Here is a 26640-nt window from a genome sequence, read left to right as displayed (position 1 = left end):
GGGCACATAACATCTTTATTTCCAGGGGGTATATCTTTGGAATGGAGGGGCACATAACATCTTTATTTCCAGGGGGTATATCTTTGGAATGGAGGGGCATATAACATCTTTATTTCCAGGGGGTATATCTTTGGAATAGAGGGGCACATAACATCTTTATTTCCAGGGGGTATAACTTTGGAATAGAGGGGCACATAACATCTTTATTTCCAGGGGGTATATCTTTGGAATGGAGGGGCATATAACATCTTTATTTCCAGGGGGTATATCTTTGGAATGGAGGGGCACATAACATCTTTATTTCCAGGGGGTATATCTTTGGAATAGAGGGGCACATAACATCTTTATTTCCAGGGGGTATAACGTTGGAATGGAGGGGCACATAACATCTTTATTTCCAGGGGGTATATCTTTGGAATGGAGGGGCACATAACATCTTTATTTCCAGGGGGTATATCTTTGGAATGGAGGGGCATATAGCATCTTTATTTCCAGGGGGTATAACTTTGGAATAGAAGGGCACATAACATCTTTATTTCCAGGGGGTATATCTTTGGAATGGAGGGGCATATAACATCTTTATTTCCAGGGGGTATATCTTTGGAATGGAGGGGCACATAACATCTTTATTTCCAGGGGGTATATCTTTGGAATGGAGGGGCATATAGCATCTTTATTTCCAGGGGGTATATCTTTGGAATGGAGGGGCACATAACATCTTTATTTCCTAGGGGTATAACGTTGGAATGGAGGGGCACATAACATCTTTATTTCCAGGGGGTATATCTTTTGAATGGAGGGGCACATAACATCTTTATTTCCAGGGGGTATATCTTTGGAATGGAGGGGCACATAACATCTTTATTTCCAGGGGGTATATCTTTGGAATGGAGGGGCATATAACATCTTTATTTCCAGGGGGTATATCTTTGGAATGGAGGGGCACATAACATCTTTATTTCCAGGGGGTATATCTTTGCAATGGAGGGGCACATAACATCTTTATTTCCAGGGGGTATATCTTTGGAATGGAGGGGCATATAACATCTTTATTTCCAGGGGGTATATCTTTGGAATGGAGGGGCACATAACATCTTTATTTCCAGGGGGTATAACTTTGGAATGGAGGGGCACAGATGAAAAAACAAAAACTGTTCCAGAATCAGTTACAATTGTTGGAGGTACTATGTTCAAACAAAAAAAATTATCAAATTAAAGGTTCTCATTAAAGATCTTAAAACTATTTAATCACCTATAACAACTGTCAAGATATTTTTTTTCACAACAAACTTTCATTGAAATGTTAATTTCCCGCTAATGGCCTGTGGAGTCATGGTGGCGAGTAGCTGATTTACATGTGACATCATCGATCAATGCTCGTTAGGGGCACATGTTCTTCTCAGCTGTCCTTAGGCTAGGGTCACACTACAGTATTTTCTCTCATCCGAGAGAATCGGGCCGATTATGCTAATCACATTCTGATCAGAGTGTCTGCATAGTGTGATCCGATTTTCTCAGATGAGGAGGAGATGGGAAGAAAAATTTCTGCATCTTCTCCATTGGGTCAGTCCGTGAAAATCAGACAAATCATGACATATGTCATCCAAGTGGGAGTCCGATGGTTTCCACTGACTCATTGACTTGCACGGCAAAGTGATATCCGATAACTGGACCGAAGTCAGGCACTCTGCGATTTTTTTCCTTCCTTAGACTCGGTCCAAGGAAAATATCAGACATGTGCACCGCCCCATAAAATAACATCGGTCCGAGTGCAATCTGATGTTTTCAGACTGGAAATACGGTTGTCAGCCCTTACTGACAGCCATTAACATGCACATCAAATTTGCCCAGGATTCTTGTTAATTTCAATGGGGAAAGGAGAAAAGTATCTATCATTGAGAAACTGTAGGGACATTGAATAAACACTAGCATTTTTCATCTCAGAAACAATAAAGGAATATTTCAATATGTTATTTTCATTTTACTAGATTATCCTGCTTTCAGTCACACAAATATATTTCGGGAGACAATAAGAAAAAATAGAGACTTCACAGACTCTCGGAAGAGTTAGAAGCCATTTCATTGTATTGAGAAAATGCTGGGAAGATCATACAATCTTTTGTCTGTGTAATAAGAGTACCCGCTATTTATTCATGCTGAGAGTATTAACTGCAAAATAATCAGATAAAGTCAAACATCATATAATATAAATATAAGCTGCATTTTTTATATATTAATTCCCTTTTTGTGACACAATTTTTTTTAATTTGCATCTAGGAATTCACATGGAGGCTGATAATGGCGGCTCTTGTTGGTGCTTTGGGATCGTCCTTTCTATATGGTTATAATTTATCTGTAGTGAATGCACCTGCAACAGTAAGTACTCAGGATTTAGTGAAGCCGCTATAATGAGATTCATTGTAAATGACAAGCGCGCAAACAATAACGGGTCTATTACATGGGCCGATAATATGCTGAATAAGCATTTCTACATACTCTCTTTCCCAACAATTGGACTGGAAATGAGCCCTCAATAATTGAGCAAATGGCGGATCACTTCTTTTATGCAACATAAAATATCATTGTTATGGCCGCTCATCTCCCAGATTAAACAGGGAATGTACTGATAACAACATGCAAACTGTGCGGGATGGAAAGAGGGTAATAAAGGGGTTCTCCAAGAATGTAATGATATGGACCATATAATTCAAATGGTAGCCTGTCCACTCACATGTCAGAACGGGCTTCAGTCTGAATAAAACACAGCTCCCGCGACCAGTGTCTCAAGTGACAGAGGATTTTTATCATAAGCACATATGCCTGAGTTGAAGAGAAAGGCTGTGACATGAGAATAAATAAATCTTCTTCATGGCTGACTGAGCATACATGTTCATACACACGTTCAATAGTCTCATATGAGTGCAATCCGTGGTTTTCATGAATAGCACTTGCACCTGTGATAGTCTATGGGGCCATTCACATGTCAGTGATTTATCACAGTGTGAGTGGTCCAAAGAAAGTCATGGAGACCTGTCTGATTTTAATCCTAGAGTCAGATAAAAATCGGTAATTCAAGTCTATTGTTCTGTGAAGAAAATCAAACCACGTTTGATCTGATTTTCATGGACTGTCAGAAAGGAAAAGGTGGAGAAACTTAATTTTTTTGTTCTTGAGATACAGTAAAAGTTGATGATACTCAGACCACACTTGGACTAATTATTTTGATCAGGCTTTGATCAGAATTCGATCGGAGTTTAGTCAGTCTTCTACAGCCTCAGGCCACCATGTGAGGTAAGCTATGGGGAAGATTTTTCTTCTTGTTACAGTCCTTCTTTTCTGCTCATATGTGTGCTTACTACACAGCTCCTCTGTCAGCTGAGACATTGAGACACGGGTCTCGAGAGCTGTGTTTCTTCAGACTGCAGACTGTTTTGTCACACGACTGGGACGGGCTGCTGTTTTAATTAAGTGACGGGCCATTTTATTACATTCTCGCAGAATCCTTTTAATTGCTGCTTATACTTCCTTTAAACGAGCGCCAATTGACATGTAACATCAATACATACTCATAATGCATACAAATCTGCCTGTGAAAAAAGACCTCAGTGGTATTTGCATCTGCCGTATCCCATGTCATATATGTGCCGCAAAAATGGAAATATATAAAATTCTGCAGTGGTTTTGGGCTGTCATGTGGTGTCTATGGGTTGCAACTTGCAATGTCTGCTGCAATGAAATAAAGTATATTGGTGAGAAGCAGCAGGAAAGCAATTTTATTTCATTTAGTGTTACGGCGGCTCATGTGCAATTGTTACATGCAATTATTAATGCAATTATTAATATATAACTTTTACTTCTATATTTAATATTGTTATCCAATATCATATTGGAAACAATAATACATATAATATGCAAAAATTTAATAATCACTTGGTGAAGAGAGTAATGTTCTATGATTCATTCTTTATAGCTCAAAATCAAGCTCATAAAATCCGTTCACTTTTCCAGGCGGATTTTTAGATCCAGGTGTTTCCTTTAAGTTTGGAAATATTCAGGGACTTTTTTTTATCTTAATGGCCATATGGGGCCATTTTGCATGTATTAGTCACTAGATTGTGGCCTGATTCTAACGCATCGGGTATTCTAGAATATGCATGTCCCCGTAGTATATGGACAATGATGATTCCAGAATTCGCGGCAGACTGTACCCGTCGCTGATTGGTCGAGGCAACCTTTATGACATCATCGTCGCCATGACAACCATTATGACATCTACGTCGATACTGTGCCCATCGCTGAATCAGAAACGTGGGATTTCTACGTCCTTTATGACATCATCGTCGCTGTGCCCATCGCTGATTGGTCAAGGCCTGGCGGCCTCGACCAATCAGAGATGCGGGATTTCTACGTCGATACTGTGCCCGTCGCCCGTCGCCTGGCGGCCTCGACCAATCAGAGACGCGGGATTTCCAGGACAGACAGACAGACAGACGGAAAAACCCTTAGAAAATTATATATATAGATGACTAGCGATGAGCGAGTGTGCTCGTTACTCGGGTTTTCCGAGCATGCTCGGGTGTTCTCCAAGTAGTTTGGGCATGTTCAGAGATTTAGTTTGTGTCCCCGGAAGCTGCATGATTTGCGCCTCTTAGACAGCCTGAATACATGCAGACATTGCCTGTTTGTCAGGGAATTCCCACATGTATTCAGGCTGTCTAGCAGCCGCAAATCATGAAGCTGCGGTGACACAAACTAAATCTCCAAGCATGCCCAAACTACTCGGAGAACACCAGAGCATGCTCGGATAATCCGAGTAACGAGCACACTCGCTCATCGCTAGTCACAACCCTTGGCAACATTGTGCTCTAATGGGAATTCATTTGACTAGGTATTGATTCGATTCTTTAGCTCACATTTAGTTTCTCAGTGTTCCAGTATTCTTTTATTAGTGTGTTTTGCAGACACTTGCAATGTATTTATTGTTTGGTTGTTTGAACTTGTAGTATTTCAATATCCCGTTATGCATTTAATACTTGGTAATGCTTGGACTTATGTTTCACCGTGTATTTAATATTTGGCTAGCCTGAGATTTATAATACCTCAGTGTCACATTTATTTGAGATTTGTGTATTCATTCATTACCAAGGTGTGCTAGGAATAGTGGTATCTCCGTGTTCCTGTATGTATATATTCATCGTTATTGTTATTATTCTTTCCTAAACATATTTTACAAAATTGAGGTGGACAGACAACGGTGAAGAACATCTCAAGATGCCCCAGCTTTCCAGTAACGCTACATAGACATATTATTTTATATTGGTGATAAGAAAGAATCTAACATTATAAACTGATACCGATACAAATAACACGTTTTAATCAATTAATCATATAATAGCCAAAAGCATTTCCCAATCACCCATGACAGCACCACGAGAAAGGGGATTTGCCCTTCAAGGACTGGAAACCTACAGATATAAAAGGGTTATGACCTTGTAGGGGGCATTCAGAGCAGAATTTCAATATTTGCAGATGACACTAAACTCGGCAGGGTAATTAATACAGAGGAGGACAATTTTATATTACAGGATGATTTATGTAAACTAGAAGCTTGGGTTGATAAATGGCAAATGAGCTTTAATGGGGATAAATGTAAGGTCATGCACTTGGGTAGAAGTAATAAGATGTATAACTATGTGCTTAATTCTAAAACTCTGGGCAAAACCGTCAATGAAAAAGACCTGGGTGTATGGGTGGATGACAAACTCATATTCAGTGGCCAGTGTCAGGCAGCTGCTACAAAGGCAAATAAAATAATGGGATGCATTAAAAGAGGCATAGATGCTCATGAGGAGAACATAATTTTTCCTCTATACAAGTCACTAGTTCGACCACACTTAGAATCCTGTGCACAGTTCTGGTCTCCGGTGTATAAGAAAGACATAGCTGAACTAGAGCGGGTGCAGAGAAGAGCGACCAAGGTTATTAGAGGACTGTGGGGTCTGCAATACCAAGATAGGTTATTACACTTGGGGCTATTTAGTTTGGAAAAAGAAGACTAAGGGGTGATCTTATGTTAATGTATAAATATATGAGGGGACAGTACAAAGACCTTTCTGATGATCATTTTAATCATAGACCTGAGACAAGGACAAGGGGGCATCCTCTACGTCTGGAGGAAAGAAGGTTTAAGCATAATAACAGATGCGGATTCTTTACTGTAAGAGCAGTGAGACTATGGAACTCTCTGCCGTATGATGTTGTAATGAGTGATTCCTTACTTAAATTTAAGAGGGGACTGGATACCTTTCTGGAAAAGTATAATGTTACAGGGTATATACACTAGATTCCTTGATAGGGCATTGATCCAGGGAACTAGTCTGATTGCCGTATGTGGAGTCGGGAAGGAATTTTTTTCCCCAATGTGGAGCTTACTCTTTGCGACATGGTTTTTTTTGCCTTCCTCTGGATCAACATGTTAGGTTAGGCTATGGGTTGAACTAGATGGACTTATAGTCTTCCTTCAACCTTAATAACTATGTAACTATGCTATACCACTCCCATGCATCAGTTGGTTTCCTGTCCTTGACAGGTGAACCTCTTACAGGCATACCTGTAGAAGATGGAGTTGTTTCCCAGACCCGGCCGGTCAGTTCAGGCAGCGAGGATACCCTGCCTCGGCCGGTGCAGGGTCCCTGGAAGTGCCAGAGTGAGCCCAGGGGGACTTCACGATAGTGTGAGGTGCAGGAGAGCGGCATCCTGGCAGGATAGCTGACCCGGTCATAGTGTATGGGTGCTGAAAAGTTTTCAGGCAACTCAGATGCCGCTGGTATGCCCTGGTAGCATGGTTGCGTAGTGGGGCACGCTCCAATGATTTGTCCAGGGGTGCCCTGGTGATACATCCGGGGCGTACCCTGTTGCATATCCTGGGTATGCTCTGTTGATGCAGTTGGGGTGTGCTTCGAAGACAAGTGGTGCACCCTGGTGGAGCTCCGATGACCAGAGCAGGGTACGCCGAGGAATACGTCAGAATTATGGCGGCTGTGGGCTATTTATGAGAATTGGGTGTGCCAGGAGCGGGGCGTGCCCAGATGCAGATTACACAATCTGACCGGCTAATCCGGAAGCTCCGGGGGTACCGGATCTGGAGGGCTGCTTGGCATTTTAAAGGCAACCAGGGCATGGCTCAGTGCTTCCTGACCCATTAGCCCCTTAAGGAAAATGGAGACATTTGAGCATCAGCAACAGCAGTAGCAGCTTGTGTAACAGCAGCTAATTGGGAAGCCCTAGCAGCAAACAAACCCGCGTTGACCCTGTAGTGGTGTTGGACATGGCTGTGTCTGTGAGAGACAAGATTCTGCAGGTAGATCCAGTCAGAGGAGCTCCAGCAGAATGGATGAATTATCAGTCTCCCGAGATGGTCTTTTGGCTGAGATGAGTCCCCTTCGATTGCCTCACACTGGTAAGTGATTTCATGAAAGTTCATTCAGTGAGGTAGTCTTACCTTTCTTTCTCCCAATTTTGTTCTAGGGAAAAAAATGTACAGTGAAGTCTAAACATAAGGAATGTACGCTTAGCAGGTCATTGTTACCTGACTCATACCAGAAGAGGCTTTGTCAGTCATGTATTGAACAGACTGTAGAGGAGGAAATCCCTATCTCTGCCATTAACTTAAGATATATCATCAGGGCGAAGGTTACAGATTTCCCTTTGATGAGCTGTTATAAAGCCTCAAAACTGGATGCAGCGGTTGCAAAGGCTTCTATGAGATCCTCTCTACTAGAGATGGGCGGACACCTGGATGTTCGGGTCCGGCAGGTTTGGCCGAACAGTTACAAAAAGCTTGGCTTCAGGTACCAGAACAGTACCCAGACTCGAACCTGAACCAGGACCCCATTCACTTGAATGGGGGGCCTGAACATCCAGTGTTTGCCACGCTGTCATGTGCATGGGCAAACGCCGCTTCTGATCGGCGGTGAAATCATCCCTACCGGTCAGAGAGCCGCGGTTCCCACGCTGTCAAAAGACAGTGTGAGCACTCAGCTGTGATCAGAGGTCAGTTTTAGCATTTAATGAATATGGTAAAAAAAACAAAGCAAAAAACAACTGTGGGATTGCCGTTTTCTTTGGAATTTCACCGCATATGGAATTTGTTTCCCATTTTCCAGTACATGATATGTTAAAACCAATGGTGCTGTTCAAAAGTACAACTTGTCCCATAAAAACAAGCCATTTTGACCAAAAAATAAACCAAACCTGAACCTGGACCTCATTCATTTGAATGGGGGGCCTGAACATTCAGTGTTTGCCGTGCTGTCATGTGCATGACAGTGTGGCAAACACTGGTTCTGATCGGCGGTGAAATCATCCCCGCCGATCAGAGAGCTGCGGTTCCCACGCTGTCAAAAGACAACATGAGCACTCAGCTGTGATCGGAGGTATATAGTTTACATCCAGTCACTGATGTCAGCGGATGGGACTACAGTTCCCATCATCCGACACAGCTGCCATTAACAACAGCGAGAGCAGGAGCGGCTGAAGGGAGTATTCATTAGCCGGCTCCTGCGCTGTAAATAAATAATTAAAAAAAAAAACTCCGGCGTGGGTTCCCCCGTATTTTTTATAACCAGCCAGGCAAAGCTCACAGCTGGGGGCTGCAACCCTCATCTATCGGCTTCAGCAAAGCTGGTTATCAAGAACAGAGGAGTACCCACGCTATATTTTTAAAATATTATAATAATTAATTTAAAAAAAACGCATGGGGTCCCCCCCAATTTTGGCATCCACTCTTGCTAAAGCAGACAGCTGAGAGCTGGTATTCTTCTCAGGCTGGTAAGGGGCCATGGATATTGACCCCCCCAGCCTAAAAATAGCAGCCCACAGCTGCCTAGAAAAGGCGCATCTCTAAGATGCGCCAATTCTGGCACTTTTCCCGGCTCTTCCCACTTGCCCTGTAGTGGTGGCAAGTGGGGTTAATGTTTGTTGGGTTGATGTCACCTTTGTATTGTCAGGTCACATCAAGCCCATGGCTTAATGATGGAGAGTCATCTATAAGGCACCTCTCCATTACTATCCTATAGTTGTATTGTAAATAAAGACACAGCCAGGTTAAAGTCTGGCAGGTGCAGGCTGCTGCGGGGTCTAACTACTGAATACACATATATACAAAAGTAAATATATGGCGTACATTCAACAATAATATATTAAATCTACAACATAATGCACAACTCAGATAATTATAATAAACGTAATTTTATTAATCATAAAGGTATAACATAACATATGTAAAAGGGAAAACAAAACCAGGTGGAAAAAAGTACGGGGTATCACAGGGACGAATATAATATATGTAGTGGCTCATAAAGTCAAAAATAAATATGAGTATACCTTTAATGGACACTAAAATATACAGTTAGGGCCAGAAATATTTGGACAGTGACACAAGTTTTGTTATTTTAGCTGTTTACAAAAACATGTTCAGAAATACAATTATATATATAATATGGGCCGAAAGTGCACACTCCCAGCTGCAATATGATAGTTTCCACATCCAAATCGGAGAAAGGGTTTAGGAATCATAGCTCTGTAATGCATAGCGTCCTCTTTTTCAAGGGACCAAAAGTAATTGGACAATGGACTCTAAGGGCTGCAATTAACTCTGAAGGCGTCTCCCTCGTTAACCTGTAATCAATGAAGTAGTTAAAAGGTCAGGGGTGGATTCCAGGTGTGTGGTTTTGCATTTGGAAGCTGTTGCTGTGAGCAGACAACATGCGGTCAAAGGAACTCTCAATTGAGGTGAAGCAGAACATCCTGATGCTGAAAAAAAAGAAAAAATCCATCAGAGAGATAGCAGACATGCTTGGAGTAGCAAAATCAACAGTTGGGTACATTCCGAGAAAAAAGGAATTGACTGGTGAGCTTGGGAACTCAAAAAGGCCTGGGCGTCCACGGATGACAACAGTGGTGGATGATCGCCGCATACTTAATTTGGTGAAGAAGAACCCGTTCACAACATCAACTGCAGTCCAGAACATTCTCAGTGAAGTAGGTGTATCTGTCTCTAAGTCAACAGTAAAGAGAAGACTCCATGACAGTAAATACAAAGGGTTCACATCTAGATGCAAACCATTCATCAATACCAAAAATAGACAGGCCAGAGTTAAATTTGCAGAAAAACACCTCAAGAAGCCAGCTCAGTTCTGGAAAAGTATTCTATGGACAGATGAGACAAAGATCAACCTGTACCAGAATGATGGGAAGAAAAAAGTTTGGAGAAGAAAGGGAACGGCACATGATCCAAGGCACATCACATCCTCTGTAAAACATGGTGGAGGCAACGTGATGGCATGGGCATGCATGGCTTTCAATGGCACTGGGTCACTTGTGTTTATTGATGACATAAGAGCAGACAAGAGTAGCCGGATGAATTCTGAAGTGTACCGGGATATACTTTCAGCCCAGATTCAGCCAAATGCTGCAAAGTTGATTGGACGGCGCTTCATAGTACAAATGGACAATGACCCCAAGCATACAGCCAAAGCTACCCAGGAGTTCATGAGTGCCAAAAAGTGGAACATTCTGCAATGGCCAAGTCAATCTCCAGATCTAAACCCAATTGAGCATGCATTTCACTTGCTCAAATCCAGACTTAAGACGGAAAGACCCACAAACAAGCAAGACCTGAAGGCTGCGGCTGTAAAGGCCTGGCAAAGCATTAAGAAGGAGGAAACCCAGCGTTTGGTGATGTCCATGGGTTCCAGACTTAAAGGCAGTGATTGCCTCCGAAGGATTTGCAACAAAATATTGAAAATAAAAATATTTTGTTTGGGTTATGTTTATTTGTCCTATTACTTTTGACCTCCTAAAATGTGGAGTGTTTGTAAAGAAATGTGTACAATTCCTACATTTTCTATCAGATATTTTTGTTCAACCCTTCAAATTAAACGTTACAATCTGCACTTGAATTCTGTTGTAGAGGTTTCATTTCAAATCCAATGTGGTGGCATGCAGAGCCCAACTCGCGAAAATTGTGTCACTGTCCAAATATTTCTGGCCCTAACTGTATACACACAGTTGCTCCTATATCAGTATCCATAAGATAGATGGTTATAAATACCATATCTGTAATAAGGCAACATAGCTCAAAATATGTGTTACCGCAAAAAATAGCAGTATACAGCACAGCCCACGTAGCAGTATACAGCACAGCCTACATAGTAGTATACAGCACAGCCCACGTAGCAGTATACAGCACAGCCCACTTAGCAGTATACAGCACAACCCACTTACCAGTATACAGCACAGCCCACATAGTAGTATACAGCACTGTCCATATAGTAGTATACAGCACTGCCCACACAGTAGTATACAGCAGAGCCCGCATCTCTCCTCTTCCCTCCCCCTGAGAATGGCCCCACAGTACAGTAAAAAAAAAAATGCACTCCTCACCTCTCCTCGTGCCCGCGTTGCTCCCTGCTCCTGTCTCGGTGGCTGCCGCTGCACTGCCTGGCACACAGTGAGTGCGCGCACACCCACAGTGTCAGAGGCAGAGCGGAGAATGGTGGGAGAGAGGGCATCAGCAGACACTCTCTCCTCCATCATTGCATTCAACTGTACCAGCATTATAGACGCCGGTATAGTTGAATGCGGCGGCGGCGGTGCTGGTGGGGGGATGAGTCGGCGTGCAGGGGCCCACTACTGGCAATGGCCCTTCTGGCATTTGTCAGAAGTGCCCGATGGCCAGTCCGGTCCTGGCTGCTGTGGTTCCACTGGTTGTCAAAAACCAACGAATATCCATATGTGACGAATTTTTGTGGATACTTCTCGTGCTGCTGATTTATTAAACATGTAAATTCAAAGGCATTTTTAAAAACTTGTGGTCTTTATTCAATGCGTTTCAAAGTGACAGTCACTTTTTCTTCCGGAAACACTCACATATAGGCTACATCAGAGGTGTCAAACTGCAATCCTCAAGGGCTGCAAACAGGTCATGTTTTCAGGATTTCCTTGTACTGCACAGGTGATAATTTAATCACCTACACACATCTTTTTTACAGCACCTTGTGCAAAGCTAAGGAAATCTTGAAAACACGCATGGTTTGCAGCCCTTGAGGAATGCAGTTTGACACCCCTGGGCTACATCATACATAACTGTTTTTATAGGCTTTAATTTGAGTTAAGGCGCAAAAACAAGACATGGCTGTCAGAGTTGTCAAAATTCACTGCAATGGCACATGATTGCATTGGAAAAGAACAAAATTACATGCATTTCAACTATTCAGAGAAATGACTCACAGTAGGTGTATCACAATTCATAAATTATAAATATGTCCAAAATTCTTTAAAAGTATATATGAGTTCAAATGTTTGCTGAAATATAATTAATTTTAATTATCCACTTCTTCTAAAAGGAGTTGGAGTAAAACCCGGGTCTCAATAGGAAAAAAACGCTGTGTTCTGTGTTCTTTATTCTTAAGCTACTATGTGTTCTAAAAAATGGATGACATTTAAAAGGAAGGAGAAATTCAAGAGTAGGAAAAGGGTTTTTCTAGTCCAACTCCTGCTTTTAGAAGTAGATAATTATAATTAATAATATATATATATATTTTTTTTTTTTCTTTTTTTTTAATTATGCTGTAAAGGGCATCAATTAAAATGAGAAAAAAATATGTTGGAATTGTAATTTTTTTTCCTTTAGATATACCCCAAGAATGATGCCATCGAAAAATAAAACTCTGCCTGCTACATTGATAGAAAAATTCAAAACTTATGTCTGTCGGAATGCAAAGGCGCAAAAATACACCCCCAAAAACAAGTATAACAAAATAGGTGTAGAAGCATTGCTTCACCGCATGATTCCTGAGTTTGATTTTGTGATAAACTTTAAACTGAGAAACACGTTTTACAACATGTAATCTAATTGTATCTATGAAGACAGCAGCTTATTGATGGAAGGACTCACCAGTGGATCGATATAGGCCATTGTGAAATAATACTTACAGTATATTTATGACTTGACGCACACAAGAGCCATTTTCAGTGAATAGACCTCAAATGTTTCACTTATTTTTTTTTTTTTAAACATGTTCAATATGGAGGATTCTTAAGTCGCCAGACCATTTCAATCTAATATTCTTTAGGCTTTCAGAGCAGGATAATACCACATTATGACACTGACTTAATTCAAGCTGGTGTTTGCTTTGACTGTAGCTTCTTTTATTCTGGTATTAGATGTCAGACACTTATTATGTCGATACTGCTGGTATAAAAGGCTTTTATCAGGTGTCTTTTTTTAAACCTGGTTTCCTATGCTACACTTGTTTCTATGGTTTCATTTTCATTCAGTATTTTCGTGTAAAAAGCTGTTTTACTGCTGCAAGGACTTATAGAGAAAGCTGGTGACTCATGGTTTATCTGGCTAGTAGTGTTGAGCATTCCGATATTGCAAGTATCGGGTATCGGCCGATACTTGCGGTATCGGAATTCCGATACCGAGTTCCGATACTTTTGTGGTATCGGGAATCGGTATCGGATCCATAGTGATGTGTAAAATAAAGAATTAAAATAAAAAATATTGATATATTCACCTCTCCGGCGGCCCCTGGACATCACCGCTGGTAACCGGCAGGCTTCTTTGTTTAAAATGAGCGCGTTTAGGACCTGAGAATGACGTCGCGGCTTCTGATTGGTCGCGTGCCGCTCATGTGACCGCTACGCGACCAATCACAAGCCGCGACGTCATTCTCAGGCACTAAACTCCTCATTCTAGGAATTTAGGACCTGCGAATGACGTCACGGCTTCTGATTGGTCGCGTGGCGGTCACATGAGCGGCACGCGACCAATCAGAAGCCGCGACGTCATTCTCAGGTCCTAAACGCGCTCATTTTAAACAAAGAAGCCTGCCGGTTACCCGCGGTGATGTCCAGGGGCCACCGGAGAGGTGAATATATCAATATTTTTTATTTTAATTCTTTATTTTACACATTAATATGGATCCCAGGGCCTGAAGGAGAGTTTCCTCTCCTTCAGACCCTGGGAACCATCAGGATACCTTCCGATACTTGGTGTCCCATTGACTTGTGTTGGTATCGGATATCGGTATCGGCGATATCCGATACTTCTCGGGTATCGGCCAATACTATCCGATACCGATACTTTCAAGTATCGGACGGTATCGCTCAACACTATTGGCTAGTCATAGAGAAAGCCTGTGAGTACTGCGTTCCCCATCCATTCGCAGAGAAAGCCTGTGAGTCCCATCTTTCCCACCTGCTCATTGTGAGTCCTGCTTGAAATACCTATTCAATATGTAAAATGTGCCACAAGGGACAACAGTATATTGGATCTCCTCTATGCGAATGTTAAAAGCGCCTATTCATCGTCTGCACTGCGCCCCTGGGGAAATCAGACCTCAACCTCATACTATTGTCTCCATCATACCAACCTGTTGTTAGTAAACAGCCAGCGACTATAAAACTAACGAGGAAGTGGACTCCAGCGGCAGAGGCGGCTCTACAAGACTGCTTTGACCTCACAGACTGGGCTGTGATATTCCACAGGGGAGAGCATGATGATGTAAATGATATTGTCGGGCGAGTAACGGATTATATACATTTTTGTACTGACACTGTTGTACCAGCTAAAAAGATTTGATATTACGCAAATAACAAGCCTTGGATTACAAAAGAATTTAAATACTTACTAAACAAGAAGAAACTGGTGCATATAAAAGAAACTGAAATTGATACAAAGGGATTTAAAGGGGAAAATTAAGACTGCCCGTGAGGTGTTCCGAATTAAATTAGAAAATAAATTGTCCACAACAATTCCATGGAGGTGTGGTCTGGCATGAAACAGTGGATCGGCCCTAGGCTAATGAAATGAATGAGTTTTTCAACAGATTCACCAACACACCGTCATCAGGAATGGGGGATGGAGCTGGGAAACGATCGGCAGCATTGACATTGGGGGATAAATTGCCTGCTTTCACCGTCTCCCAAAGCAATGTGAGAAAACAGTTTAGTAGACTTGTCATTGGCAAAGCAGCTGGGCCCGATGGCCTCCGTCCACGTGTCCTCAGAGCGTGTGCAAACCAACTGTGTACTGTCTTCCAGAACCTGTTTAACTGGAGCCTACAATTACAGGGTGTACCAGAACTGTGGAAGACCACCTGTTTGGTGCCGGTTTCTAAGACCACTTTTCAAACTTCCTAGAAGACTATCGTCCAGTGGCCTTAACATCACATGCTATGACATCCTTGAAGAGAATAATACTCGCCTACTTGTGTCCGAGGGTGAGGGCTTTTACTGACCCCCTGCAGTTTGCGTACCGTCAGAGATTGGGGGTGGATGATGCTGTAGTGTCCCTGCTACATACAGTACATTCATTCTTGGACAATGATGGATCTGTAGTTCGCAGCATGTTCTTTGACTTCTCAAGTGCTTTCAATACCTTACAGCCGCCGTTACTACGTAATAAGTTGACTGATATGGTGGTAGATGAGGGGATGGTGAACTGGATAAACGGCTACCTGACGGACAGGCCGCAGTTTGTAATGATGGGGGAGGTGGTATCTGGCAGTGTTCGGAGCAGTGTTTGAGCCCCTCAGGGTACAGTGCTGTCGCTCTTCCTCTTCACATTGTATACAGCTGACTTTCAGTATAAATCAGAATTTTGTCACCTCCAAAAATTCTCAGATGGCTCAGTGATTGTAGCCAGCATTGTGGGGGGCCAGGGGGAGGAGGAATATAGAAGGGTGGTTTCTGACTTTGTGGATTGGAGTTGGTGGTGAGTTATAGAAGGAAAAAGGAGGATTACTTACTGATCAATATTGCTGGCCAGGAGGTTGAGATTGTTGAGAGCTACTAATATTTGGGGGTTCACCTTGACAATAACTCGATTGGAGGTGTCATACAGAAAAGGTTTACAAGAAGGGAATGAGCAGACTGTACTTTCTTCGGAAGCTCAGGTCTTTCAATGTGTGCAGTAAAATGCTGGAAATATTCTACCAGTCCGTTGTGATAAGCGCCATCTTTTTTGCTATCATATGCTGGGGCATTAGTGTGCGAGTATCTGGCGCTAATAAGCTGAACAAACTCATCAAGAAGGCAAGCGCGGCTGTTGGCCTCCATCTGCACTCTTTTGAGGAGGTATTGGAGGATAGAATTCAGAAGAAGTGTAAGCCTATAATAATCAATAATACACACCCACTATACGAGCTGTTCTTGGAGAAGAAGAGCACATTCCGCAGCTGCCTAATCCTACTAAGGTGTAAAGGTACCGTCACATTAAGCGACGCTGCAGCGATATAGACAATGATGCCGATCGCTGCAGCGACGCTGTGTGGTCGCTGGAGAGCTGTCACACAGACAGCTCTCCAGTGACCAACGATGCCGAGGTCCCCGGGTAACCAGGGTAAACATTGGGTTACTAAGCGCAGGGCCGCGCTTAGTAACCCGATATTTACCTTGGTTACCAAAAAAAAAAAAACACTACATACCGTATATACTCGAGTATAAGCCAACCCAAGTATAAGCCAACCCCCCTAATTTTGCCACAAAAAACTGGGAAAATGCAGCAGCAACCGGTGAATTTCAAAAATAAAAATAGATGCTCCATACTGTTCATTATTGCCCCATAAGATGCTCCATATAAAGCTGTGCCACATATAATTCTCCATATCGTTCATTATTGCCCCATAGCTGTGCCATATAGTGCTCTGCACCGTTCATTATTGCCCCATAGCTGTGCCATATAGTGCTCTACACCGTTCATTATTGCCCCATAGCTGTGCCATATAGTGCTCTGCACCGTTCATTATTGCCCCATAGCTGTGCCATATAGTGCTTTGCACCGTTCATTATTGCCCCATAGCTGTGCCATATAGTGCTCTGCACCGTTCATTATTGCCCCATAGCTGTGCCATATAGTGCTCTGCACCGTTCATTATTGCCCCATAGATGTGCCATATAGTGCTCTGCACCGTTCATTATTGTCCCACAGCTGTGCCATATAGTGCTCTGCACCGTTCATTATTGTCCCATAGCTCTGCCATATAGTGCTCTGCACCGTTCATTATTGCCCCATAGCTGTGCCATATAGTGCACTGCACCGTTCATTATTGCCCCATAGCTGTGCCATATAGTGCTCTGCACCGTTCATTGTTGTCCCATAGCTGTGCCATATAGTGCTCTGCACCGTTCATTATTGTCCCATAGCTGTGCCATATAGTGCTCTGCACCGTACATTATTGTCCCATAGCTGTGCCATATAGTGCTCTGCACCGTTCATTATTGTCCCATAGCTCTGCCATTTAGTGGTCTGAACCGTTCATTATTGCCCCATAGCTGTGCCATATAATGCTCTGCACCGTTCATTATTGTCCCATAGCTGTGCCATATAGTGCTCTGCACCGTTAATTATTGCCCCATAGCTGTGCCATATAGTGCTCTGCACCGTTAATTATTGCCCCATAGATGTGCCATATAGTGCTCTGCGCCGTTCATTATTGCCCCATAGCTGTGCCATATAGTGCTCTGCACCGTTCATTGTTGCCCCATAGCTGTGCCATATAGTGCTCTGCGCCGTTCATTATTGCCCCATAGCTGTGCCATATAGTGCTCTGCACCGTTCATTATTGCCCCATAGCTGTGCCATATAGTGCTCTGCACCGTTCATTATTGCCCCATAGCTGTGCCATATAGTACTCTGCGCCGTTCATTATTGCCCCATAGCTGCCATATAGTGCTCTGCACCGTTCATTATTGCCCCATAGCTGCCATATAGTACTCTGCGCCGTTCATTTTTGCCCCATAGCTGCCATATAGTGCTCTGCGCCGTTCATTATTGCCCCATAGCTGCCATATAGTGCTCTGCACCGTTCATTATTGCCCCATAGCTGCCATATAGTGCTCTGCACCGTTCATTATTCCCCCATAGCTGCCATATAGTGCTCTGCACCGTTCATTATTGCCCCATAGCTGTGCCATATAGTGCTCTGCACCGTTCATTATTGCCCCATAGCTGTGCCATATAGTGCTCTGCACCGTTCATTATTGCCCCATAGCTGTGCCATATAGTGCTCTGCGCCATTCATTATTGCCCCATAGCTGCCATATAGTACTCTGCGCCGTTCATTTTTGCCCCATAGCTGCCATATAGTGCTCTGCGCCGTTCATTATTGCCCCATAGCTGCCATATAGTGCTCTGCACCGTTCATTATTGCCCCATAGCTGCCATATAGTGCTCTGCACCGTTCATTATTGCCCCATAGTTGCCATATAGTGCTCTGCACCGTTCATTATTGCCCCAGAGCTGCCATATAGTGCTCTGCACTGCTCATTATTGCCCCATAGCTGTGCCATATAAAGCTCTGCCATTGATGCTGCAATAAAAAAAAAAATTGCCATACTCACCTCTCTTGCTTGCAGCTCCCAGCGTCTCGTCCCGGCGTCTCTCCGCACTGAGTGATCAGGCAGAGGGCGCCGCGCACACTATATGCGTCATCGCGCCCTCTGACCTGAACAGTCAGAGCAAGAGGACGCGAAGACAGAGCGGCGCCCGGCGTGTGGAACGCGGACAGGTGAATATTACATACTTACCTGCTCCCGGCGTCCCGCTCCCTCTGCCTGTCACACGGTCTTCGGTGCCGCATCCTCTTCCTCTATCAGCGGTCACCGGCACCGCTGATTAGAGAAATGAATATGCGGCTCCACCCCTATGGGAGGTGGAGCCGCCTATTCATTTCTCTAATGAGCGGTCCCACGTGACCGCTGAACAGGGGAAGAGCTGCGGCACCGAAGACCGTGGGACGGGCAGAGGGAGCGTCAGGACCGCCGGGACTAGGTGAGTATGCCTCAGCGCCCTCTCCCCCTCACCCGCCGACCCTGCCGCCCACTGTGACTCGAGTATAAGCCGAGAGGGGCACTTTCAGCCCAAAATTTTGGGCTGAAAATCTCGGCTTATACTCGAGTATATACGGTACTTACATTCCGGTGACTGTCGCGTCCCTCGCCGTCAGCTTCCCGCACTGACTGTGAGGGTCGGCCGTAAAGCAGAGCACAGCGGTGACGTCACCACTGTGCTTTGCGACCGGCGCTCACAGTCAGTGCGGGAAGCTGACTGCGAGGGACGCGACAGACACCGGAATGTAAGTATGTAGTGTTTTGTTTTTTGTTTTTTTTTAGGTAACCAGGGTAAATATCGGGTTACAAAGCGCGGCCCTGCGTTTAGTAATCCGATGTTTACCCTGGTTACCAGTGAAGACATCGCTGAATCGGCGTCACACACGCCGATTCAGCAATGTCAGCGGGTGATCCAGCGACGAAATAAAGTTCTGGCCTTCTAGCTCCGACCAGCGATCTCACAGCAGGATCCTGATCACTGCTGCGTGTCAAACACAACGATATCACTATCCAGGACGCTGCAACGTCACGGATCGCTATCGTTATCGTTCTAAAGTCGCTCAGTGTGACGGTACCTTAAGAAGGCGAAATTCAGGAAATCGTTTGTACCTACTGCTATGGGGATGTATAATAATTTCCTAAGGGTGGTACTAATGTCAATTAACAGTGACTTATATACCTGAACTACCCACCTTTATTTGTTATGTAATGTTTGTATACTTGTGAAAGATTTGTGTCCTAATATTTTATGTACTGCTGCTTGTATTGCTGCTGTAATACCGTAATTTCCCCCGGAATCAATAAAGTGTATCGTATCGTATTGTTTTAATAGAGAAAGCCTGTGAGTCCCGTTTCCCCCACCTACTCAAAGGCCACGTTCACGTGGTCAGAATTTGGTCAGTATTTTACATCAGTATTTGTAAGCCAAAATAAGGAGTGATTGAAAAATACAGAAGTGGTGACATGTTTCTATTATACCTTTCCTCTGACCCACTCTTCATTTTGACTTCAAATACTGATGTAAAATACTGACTAAATTCTCAAGAGCGGACATTTCCACACAAAACCCTGAGTCCCCTTTACCCCTGTGTAGTTGTAAGTCGTGTACTGGGAAGGGTTCCTCAGGACACAGCGAAGTCACTGGTGAGAAAAACGACTCCTACACGGTTCACTCACTGTAATTATTTTACTTATTTATGTGGACGACTCAACCAGAAAATAGAAAACATTTAAAGCATTACAAGAAGTATCGTTTCTCCTTGCGGAGAGTGACATGATAACCATGTCGAGGTGAGGAGACTTAACGCCGCAATGCTCCTCTGGGAAATATGCAAATTGTCTCTTCAGAGAGGAAGAGGACTAGAACTCTAGTGCCACCTATTGGAAGTAGCAATCCTAACATATTACTACATATTAGGACAGGACCTGGGAGATGGGAATACCCCTTTAACAACAGGGAATATGGTCAGGCAGTTTTTGGTTGAACGGCAGATATCAGCGGTTTCTCTGATCTCCTTTCTTACAGTGGAGCTATGAGTTTGTTTTATACAGCCTGTGCAATCATCATAAAGAGTACGTACGTCATCTGCCTGCTGGAGTCAAATATCTACAAAGTTGACTTTCCATAACATTTTTATTCTTTTTGTGTAACCTTGACCTTTTTATTCTTTTATTTCTTGTATGTAACCATGGCATTTTCCGTGTAGTATTATCGGAGTAAGATGAATGAGCCTGTTGTTGTATTTGTGCTGATATTTAAAAGATTTTCTTCCTTGCTGTTTGATGTGGCTGAAAACAAACCTCAGCTAGAAATGCTAAATAAAAAAAATTCTTGGAATAAATGTTACCTGAATGATGAGGGGTCTGTCAGTATCTCAACGTGATTGATTAGTAACACTAAACTGCAAATATCCTGTATAAGGGCAGACTACACAAATGGAACACATAATAATAATAGTGATAAAAATCTGAAAACTTGACTCACTCATCGTGCAGGAGCTTTGGAGGCCTTTACTGACATTTTGTGAGTTGGAACAGCCTAAATCAGTAATAACAGTTGAAGTCAAATATGTGGAGATTAAATGTGGAGGGCCCTGCATTGGTCAACATTTCCCCAAAAGTAGAAACCATTAACTCGTTTCTGTTATACCTCTATAGGTGGTGACTGAAGGCATCCAGATTTTTTCCATTTAACACGTTTCTGTACTTTTCGACAACTTGATCTCATTTCAGGTCTTAAACCACCACTCCGGCAGGTTTATTTTTCCCCACTGGAGTGGTGCTTCTAATGAAAGGTCCCTGCTCCCGGTCTTATACTCACCGTCTCTACCTATTTTGTCTTCAGCTCCGGCCCCGCTACACCATCTTGTGACCGCAACTTCTAACTAACCAGAAATCAAAATTTACATCATCATAAGCTTTCAATCAATGCAAGTCTAAGAGACTCAAAGCGAGGAACTCGTAGACTTATATTGAGTTATGACCTCCAGCTCGCTCGAAACAGTGGAGCCATCCGGCAAGTCACAAACTGCTGGAGACCGACGAGAGGGGCGGTGATAAAAGATGACGATGCCGTAAGGGGAGTATAATACTAGGGTCAGGGTCCTTAAATTAGGAGCACTACTCAATCGGTAAAAAAATATCCTGGGGAGGTGCTTTAAAATTATTAAAATAAAGTAAATGTACGAGATGGGAATACCTCTTTTAAGCCTTTTTGATATATTATAATATTTATAATATCTTTTTATTTACAGTACATAAGGCAACTATACAATGAGAGTTGGTCTTCGCGATATAATTATGTCGTAAGCGGGAACACGATATCCATAATGTGGTCTGTTACTGTATCGATCTTTGCTATTGGAGGTCTTGTAGGGGCTCTCATTGTGATACCAATGGTGAATACCTTAGGAAGGTAAGTGATTTTTTTGTTCAACATACACTCTCACATAGATTCTGCTATAGAGAAGTTATACTATACTATATAACTATAGAAAAAGTCTCGGACCGCTCATCCAAATATTATACAGCTCTGGCAAAAATTAAGAGACCACCACATCAAAACCCTGTCATGGGCAGTCCAATCTCCAGACCTGAACCCCATTGAAAGCCTCTGGAATGTAATCAAGAGGATGATGGATAGTCACAAGCCATCAAACAAAGAAGAACTGCTTACATTTTTGCACCAGAAGCAGTGTGAAAGACTGGTGGAAAGCATGCCAAGACGCATGAAAGCTGTGATTAGAAATCATGGTTATTCCACAAAATATTGATTTCTGAACTCATCCTGATTTATAACATTAGTATTGTTGTTTCTAAATGATTATGAAGGCGTTTTCTTTGCATTATTTGAGGTCTGTTTTTTTTTATTTTGACCATTTCTCCTTTTCAGAAAAAAAAATACAAAATGTATTGCTTGGAAATTGGGAGACATGTTGTCAGAAGTTTATAGAATAAAAGAACAATTTACATTTTACTCAAAAATATACCTATAAAGAGAGAAATCAGACAAACGGAATATTTTTCAGTGGTCTCTTAATTTTTGCCAAGCTGTATATCTACTGCTACGTCCAGCAGGTTTTAAATAATTGGTGGTTGGGCTCAGCCTCCTCACCTCGGCCATTTCTCTGAGCACTGAACACCTTGCACTTCTGTGTCTTGCTAATTGGTGGTTGGGCTCAGCCTCCTCACCTCGGCCATTTCTCTGAGCACTGAACACCTTGTACCTCTGTGTCTTGCTAATTGGTGGTTGGGCTCAGCCTCCTCACCTCGGCCATTTCTCCGAGCACTGAACACCTTGTCCTTCTGTGTCTTGCTAATTGGTGGTTGGGCTCAGCCTCCTCACCTCGGCCATTTCTCTGAGCACTGAACACCTTGTCCTTCTGTGTCTTGCTAATTGGTGGTTGGGCTCAGCCTCCTCACCTCGGCCATTTCTCTGAGCACTGAACACCTTGTACCTCTGTGTTTTGCTAATTGGTGGTTGGGCTCAGCCTCCTCACCTCGGCTTTGGCGCTGAGCCCTGAACACATTGCACTTCTGGGTCTCCAGGGAGGTTTCTGTTCTGGAATATGACAGCTCTGAAGGATAATAGCTTCCTGGTCGCTCCACATTTGATTTTTCTCACATCTTCGGCAGTGAATGTGCGTTTTTTTCCTCACACATTGTTTTGCTACCCTGTTGACTATTTGCAACAAAACTTTTGATGGTCCCGTGAGACAAATTTTGAGTGATTTATTAATTTCTAATTAGAAATAAAGTAGAGATTCATAAACATATTATTATATATAATGTAATAGAAATTTTCATGATAGTGCAGCGCCCCAGAAATCTGGTCGTTGCAGTATGACACTCTGCCGCTAAGGGGAGTGATGGTACATCTGATGGCACTAAAGGAGTCCTGACCAGGTATCACAAACACACATGACACTTCACACTCCGGCCACCAGGGGGAGTGGTTCTATCTAGTAGGCCATTCTTCACACTCTGGTAAAACTGGGGGTTGGACAGGAAGTTAGTCAGAAAGAGCCCGGGAGAGTTCGAGAGAGGACCTGTCAGGGATGGGATCCTGACAGCGGTCTAGAAAAGAGAACAGAACGTTACGGAGCCGCGCCTGCACTACCTTGCGGCGGTATTCTAAGAAAGGACACGAAGCGAAGTTGATTGTGGAGAAATGAGAAGCGGGATCACAGTGTAAAGGAGATAGAGCCAGTAGGAGTCGTGCCGTGAGACCGAGGCAACATCCTTCTGAGGCGCATAGCAGTGGCCGGAGCACCGAGAAAGTAAGAGACTTTACGCATTACTTCAACACGGCAGGACAGTTAATTATAGGTTGGCTGTCTCACCTAAATCACCTAAGCAGACAAAGGAGGCAACTGTGGGAGAGGGGCATCTCTAGGGTCCCAGAATAACTCATGGCCAACCCATCATACGGGTGCGTCCTAACCATATCATCTGGGGGACGAAGAGAGAGAGAAAGAACAACGAACACAGACACAACAGTTGTGAGGACCATCCCGTGGTGCTCAGCAGGGAAGGACTACAACACACAAGCGCTAGTGGGTAGGCACTGATTTCCACCTGCAAAGGAAATTCTGGATGTGCCTTCGGACCGGCCGGTCTCAGCCAGCCCTGTTAGCAGTGCTCTGGATTGCGGATCCGTGATGACCCTAATGCAGAGACTGAAGGGCCCGGTATCGAAAGCTCATGGCCCTGTGTCCGGGGGCGCTCCAATAATTGTTATTCATATGGCACCAGCATTTATTTCTTTGCACTTAACAATGCTGTAAGTACAGTACGTATACAAACAAATTCAGACTAAAACATAATTTAACGATTCAGACAGGAAGAATGAGGCCAAATTAAGGACACACATAGGGATTAGTTTTTCCCTCACATAGACAAAAGGGATCATATTCCAATTTGTTTCTTTAGTAAATTCCCCGAAACAAGACAGCATTAATGAGCAGTGTAACTGTGCATCCAGCTTTCAGGTTGGACAACACACTGTCATGGTTTGTCTGGTTTGGTTCTTTTAGGGTTAACTCCTGTAGCCTCACACTGGTCCTGGGTAGACTTTTTATAGCCTCCTTCTGGGAGTTTCCTTTGTCAGTGATACTTCCGCCCTTGGATAAGTATATTGACCCCTGAGTGTGTTTTGTGCTGTGTGCTGTTTTGCTTGATCTCCTGGCTTTTTGACTCGGTCTGCTCTCTGGATATTGTTTATTGGATTCCCTCTCTGTACCTTCTCTGTCCGTTCGGTATTGACCTCTGCTTGGCCCCTACTATCCTTTCGGTCTAGTCCCTTGGTACTGTTACGCTATCCTGTGCTCTGACCCCGGCCTGATCTGTTTATGTTTCTGTCTGTGCCCAATGGTAGCTCTGTTCATTAGTTACCTTTCTAGGAGATTTCCTTCAGTTTCTAGCTCCCTGGAGCTTAGGTCATGCCCACCAGCAGTCAGGTGATTCAGGTCCTGTCAGGCCTGAAGTCAGTCTTGCTTGCTCTGCATTTCTGGGAGTCTGTGGCTCTCTGGATCCTGTCTTTCCAGGAATTAACATCAGTGAGTGTCGCTCATATCTCCTTGTCTGACATTATCACTGACCACTAAGTTATTTCTGTTTCACTGCTCAGTTTTGGGCGTGTGTTGTGGGGAGGGTTATGGATCCAATACAGTCTTTATCTGAACAAATGAAAAAACTGAGTCAGATGTTTCAGGCTTTAACCCTGGAGCAGCAGGCCCTTGTTCGTTCTCAGCAGCAGGTCACTGAGACTGTGCAGGGAGCATTGTCTTCTGGTGTTCAGGGGGCTATGGCGAGTGATGTTGCGCTGGTGTCTTCAGAACCCCCTGTTAAATTGCCTGACTTTTTTTCTGGGAACAAGAAGGAGTTCAGGGTTTTCAAAGAGGGTTGTAAACTCTTTTTCAATTTGAGACCACGGTCCTCTGGGGAGGGGTTGTCATGTCCCTGTTAAGGGGGTCCCCGCAGGCTTGGGCATTCTCCCTTTCTCCCACCGCTCCTGAGAGAATGCTGGTGAATGCGTTCTTTGAGGCCCTCGGGCACATATATGATGAGCCTGACCGAGTGCGATTGGCAGAGGACATGGTGATGAGTGTCTGTCAGGGGAAGCACTCGGTCGAATGGTTCTGTACGGAGTTCCGCTGCTGGGCCGTGGAGGTTTCTTGGAACGATGCCGCTCTTTGAGGATTTTTTCGTAGAGGCTTGTCCGGTCGGCTGCAGGATGCCCTGGCATTACACCCTCCACCAAACACTCTCGAGGACGCCATGACTCAGGCCGTCCGGATGGACCGCAGGTTGCGGGCCAGAGAGGTGATGCAGGTGGAGACTCCGTTGTTTCCCAGTGGAAAAGAGACTGTTTCTGAGCCCATGGAAGTAGGTGCTCTCAGCTTAAAAGAAAAAGAGAGAAAATGTCGGTGGGAAAAGCAGTTATGTTTTTACTGTGGTGAAGCTGGACACTGGAAGAAGGAGTGTCTTTCCTGCCCATCATCGACTCGGTCGGCAGGAAACGACTAGGTCTGGGTAGTTATCGAGGAGACTACTCAGACCCGCAGGTACATTTATACTCATTTTCTAAGGTGTTGCTTCATGTGGAACTGTGTTATGAACAGGTGATTCAGAACCACAATGGACCTAGTGGTTAAGAGCACACAAAGTGACCTGATAGTTACTAACATAGGACGAGCTCTGAGACGTGGGAACTCTGCTGACCGCAATCCCTAATCCTATCATACCACATTAGAGGTAGCCGTGGATTGCGCCTAACGCTCCCTATGCAACTCGGTACAGCCTGAGAAACTAGCTACCCCTGAAGACAGAAAAATAAGCCTACCTAGCCTCAGAGAAATTCCCCAAAGGAAAAGGCAGCCCCCCACATATAATGACTGTGAGTTAAGATGAAAATACAAACACAGAGATGAAATAGATTTTAGCAAAGTGAGGCCCGACTTACTGAATAGACCGAGGATAGGAAAGATAGCTTTGCGGTCAGCACAAAAACCTACAAACAACCACGCAAAGGGGGCAAAAAGACCCTCCGCACCGACTAACGGTACGGAGGTGCTCCCTCTGCGTCTCAGAGCTTCCAGCAAGCAAGAAAAACCAATATAGCAAGCTGGACAGAAAATATAGCAAACAAAAGTAACACAAGCAAAACTTAGCTTATGCAGGGCAGACAGGCCACAGGAACAATCCAGGAGAAAGCAAGACCAATACTGGAACATTGACTGG

General features: G+C 43.8%; 1 protein-coding gene across 7 annotated transcripts in view; it reads left to right on the top strand.

Moving 5' to 3' along the window:
• The window catches only part of SLC2A9 (solute carrier family 2 member 9), a 574319-nt gene that overhangs the window by 164434 nt on the left and 383245 nt on the right, over positions 1–26640 (top strand). For all 7 annotated transcript variants that reach the window (XM_069744845.1, XM_069744847.1, XM_069744851.1 and 4 more), the window contains 2 exons: positions 2278–2376; positions 21654–21814. In XM_069744845.1, the coding sequence (XP_069600946.1) occupies positions 2278–2376; positions 21654–21814 (260 nt within the window). The remainder of the gene's footprint in view (positions 1–2277; positions 2377–21653; positions 21815–26640) is intronic.

This window comes from Ranitomeya imitator, chromosome 1 (assembly GCF_032444005.1).
Source record: "Ranitomeya imitator isolate aRanImi1 chromosome 1, aRanImi1.pri, whole genome shotgun sequence".
NCBI lineage: Eukaryota > Metazoa > Chordata > Amphibia > Anura > Dendrobatidae > Ranitomeya > Ranitomeya imitator.
The sequence above is the reverse complement of the archived record's forward strand: the minus strand, read 5'-3'. Positions and strand labels throughout refer to the sequence as shown.